General features: G+C 41.9%; 1 protein-coding gene across 1 annotated transcript; it reads right to left on the reverse strand.

The window, feature by feature from the left end:
• Window positions 1–1,923: 1,923 nt before the first annotated feature.
• LOC122297534 (zinc-finger homeodomain protein 2-like) lies at window positions 1,924–3,491 on the reverse strand. The gene is made up of 2 exons (XM_043107637.1): window positions 2,359–3,491; window positions 1,924–2,222 (listed from the first exon to the last, which is right to left on the reverse strand). Exons 1-2 carry the CDS (start codon window positions 3,068–3,070, stop codon window positions 2,197–2,199), a joined length of 738 nt encoding a protein of 245 aa, XP_042963571.1. The 5' UTR covers window positions 3,071–3,491; the 3' UTR covers window positions 1,924–2,196.
• Window positions 3,492–3,750: the final 259 nt, after the last annotated feature.

Below are 3,750 nucleotides of genomic sequence, written 5' to 3' on the forward strand. Positions count from 1 at the left end.
CCAATAGAAATAGCAGTTTCAAGGATGGTTGACTACACTAAAAGCCTGACCATCTCCACAACCCAGTACGTACGACCACCAATGATGAGCCCAAGGGGTGATTTCGACCACCCCGTGACTTATGGGTGGTCTTATTCATCACAGTAATCATTCTTGTGGGCCATCGCCCAGCCTTAAAGGGTGGGTCTGGCCAACACCAACCACCCTACATGGGCGGTTAATGAGCAATCCAACCACCCTAGCTACATGGGGACTGGTTAATGAGCAATCCATTCTCGATCCATGCACCATTCTATACACCTATATATCATGCATGGGTATCCTGCATATGGCAGCACTCTCTACTTGGTTGATCAATCTATTTTCTTCTCTCTTTTTTTCTCAATTATTTGTTAATAATTAGATTCATTTTTTAAAAATATTAAAGATTATTCACATGACATGAAAGTGTCTCACAGGGCCAACCAAACCAATATGATAAAAATGTAGTGTGTATATATATTAACATTACTTCCTAAAACAATTTAATTAATGGCTCCCATTGGATTTCATTCATATAGCATATCTGAAAAATCTATCTATCCTCACAATCCCACTACTTCCAATTTGATCAGGTGTACAGTTAGTTTTACGTATACTTTGTGTACTTTATTAATATTATTGATCAAAATAATTATTTTATATTAAAAAAATAATATAATCAATCTCATTAATAAAGTGTATAAGAAATACATAAAAGTGATTGTATATAAAATTTTGTTCTTTTAGAGAGAGTAAGGTAAAATATATATTACATTTTATTTTTCTAAGCAAATAAAATATTACAATCGCTAATACCATTGTCTTCCCCGATATGAAAGAAGAAAAAAGTAGCCAAAAAAAAATACCCAATGAAATCAAACGAAGCCCATCTGCAATTCAACTCTTTAGTTTCTTCCCAAGTTGAGTATCCATTAATGATGATAAGACATATGGGTTTCCCTTCTGGGCTACCAGAGAAGGTGTGCAGAGATCATACGATGATAATATATGTACAATAAAACTAATAAAACTATATATATATGGTTGATTCCATATAGTATATATGCTTAATGTCTTAATTAATGGAATTGATCAGGAAAACGAGGGATGATCAGTGTGTGCAGTACTAGTGACGACTGAAAAAAGTAAATGCAATATATGCAAGAAAGAGCAGAGTCTTGGCAACAGGGACAGACCAGAGAGGCCGGAGGTGTGTCTGAGTGACAGTGATCGGCCTTTGCTTCTTCCATGATCATTTAAAGTCGGGCCAAAGAATCTTCAGCAGATCGAAAAGATGAATAAAAAGGAGAAGTAAAGAGAAGAAGAAATGAACGCAAGCAAGCAAGCAAAGGTACTTCTGGAAACGCATCGTCAAGTAAAAGCCCAAAGCACATGCATCCCTCATTGAATGGAGGTCGACGGATCTATATATATGTTGGAAAAAAGGAAAAGTGGTGTGTACCCATTTCTTACCATCAATAATGCTTCTAACATAAATCCTCATACTCTCTCTCTCTCTCTCTCTCTCTCTCTCTCTCTCTCTCTCTCTCTCTCTCTGTCTCTCTCTCTCCCTGTGTGTGTGTATCTGCCTACACATACAGATCATTCGACTACACGTAGAAAGGGATGTGTAAATGCAGTTTGGCACACGTACAGTGGGATCAGCTCCTTCCAAATGTCTGAAATATTTACGCAAACTTACAAATAAAAGGTCAATTTCTGAGATAAACAAAGGAAGCCGTCAACTCCAGTGCATGCTCTCAATATTCTTGGTATAGCACTAGATGATAGAACGAATGAAATTTGAATCAAAACCCAGTAAAGTCTACTCTTGGTATAGCACTAGTACCATCTCACGCCAATGACAGCATGTAGCGGGTGTAAGAAGGCAAAGATTCTTCATGCACAGAAATCATGAAAATAAAATTGAGCTAACTAGTCCAACAACAATGCATGGTCAATTCTAATCCAAGTTGACAACATATTCCATTCCAACGCCAGCACCACCTAAATCGAAAACCCTCCAGACAGACTTTCTTATAAAAAGAAAAAGGTGAGAGGAAACAAGACGAGAAGGAAACCCTAAAGGCTAAAACCCAACTAAAATCCCGAGAAAGTCGCAGAATTTCTCAGCAAAGTCAGCAACACAATTTCCTCACTCCCAGTTCCTTCAAGTCATCCCGTACCACCAATCTTTCTTTCTGTGCAGAGAGAGAGAGATATATATTGATAGACAGAAAATCGAAACGAGGCCCTTAAAAATCCTTCTTCAATGCCTAGGCTTAACTACAAAAGAGAGATTTTTTTTTTTTTCTTGTTCTTGTTAGGGCTTCTTACCAAGGGTGTGCTTGTTGTTGTGCATCCACACCTTAAGAACGTGACGCTTGACTCCGGTATCGCTACAGAACTGCTGCACCACGGCCTCGTCGTGCTTCTGAATCCTCCACCCCAGCCTCTCCGCCAGCTCCAACATTCTGTCCTTCTGCTCCTGCGTGAACTTGGTCCTAAACCTCTTCTTCGACACTGACCCACCAAGCCCACCACTCGGATTCGACACGTCCTCCTCCTGGTCATCCCTGCTGTGACCTCCCGAGGTCGACGGCAACGCCAGTGGCCTGTGCAGCTGCGGGGCCACGTGTAGGTACCCGGCCGGGGTCCGATAATACGGAGAGAATTGCGGATGGTTTGGGACCTGCTGGTACGGGTCCACAGAGCCGACACCGACGTGCAAATCGGTCTCCTTGCGGTGGAAGTTGCGGTGGCAGTTGCAGGCAGCACATTTGAGCGCGTCGAGGGTTCCCTCGGCTCCGGCGGGCATGAATTCGCAACAGCCGTCGAGCGCGTGCCCTCCGATACCAACCGCATGGTTCTTCAGACACTCTCGGTACCTCGGCCTCTTTGTCTGCTGCTGCTGCGCCACGGCTAAGTCAGGTCCTCCTCCACCTCCCGAGCTCTGTATTTTAAATCGACCCGTGTTCCCGAGCGAGTCGTAGCCCGTGCCGTCCAGCTCCATCTCCTCCTCGTGCTCCTCCTGTTCCTCGAACTCCATCTCAGTAAAAAAAACTTATCCCAGACTACCACGGCCACCAGAGACGAGAACTGTACGTACTTTGGCTGGGTTTTTCCTTCCAATCGAGTATAACTGAAACTCCAAAAAGAAAGATTAAGCGGAAGAGAGAAGATAAGAGGAGTGAGAGAATGTGGCCATGAATCTGCCTCTCTCTCTCCCTCTCTCTCTCTCTCTCTGCAAAAAAGAGCTGTCTTGCTTCAAAAGCCCTTCGTATACTTTCCCCGTTTCCCGTTTCCGAAATCAATCTTTAATTGGGAGGCTCTTTCCTTATCCGCCTTTAAATCAACTCGGTAAACAAGTTAATTTTTTTTTCTTTTTACCTTCGTTACTGTGACGTAAAAAGCAAAAAAAAAGGAAAGATGGTGAAATTCAGTTTGGGGGAGGGGAAGAGATGATGCTGATGCTGGGAATTCTGATAATTCAGAAGTGGTGGAAGTGTCGTGGGAGATACAGTTGTCTGCACACAGAGAGAGAGAGAGAGAGCAGGTAAAGGAGAATCCGAAATCAGCCTCCCTTTTTCACTCTCCAGCACCACGCGCTCTCCCTCTCAAAACCAACAGACTCTACGTTTTGGAAAATTATTATCTATTTTATTATTTTCTCATTATCTTATAATATAATATTAAATTATTAAAATTTATTTATTATATTTTATTTAT

This window comes from Carya illinoinensis, chromosome 2 (assembly GCF_018687715.1).
Source record: "Carya illinoinensis cultivar Pawnee chromosome 2, C.illinoinensisPawnee_v1, whole genome shotgun sequence".
NCBI lineage: Eukaryota > Viridiplantae > Streptophyta > Magnoliopsida > Fagales > Juglandaceae > Carya > Carya illinoinensis.

Excerpts from the sequence above, each read along its gene's own strand:
- LOC122297534 (XM_043107637.1), bottom strand. The coding sequence starts at position 3,070 with ATGGAGTTCGAGGAACAGGAGGAGCACGAGGAGGAGATGGAGCTGGAC. Across the intron at positions 2,223-2,358 it reads CAACAACAAGCACACCCTTG|AAAGAAAGATTGGTGGTACG; the intron begins GTAAGAAGCCCT and ends CTCTCTGCACAG.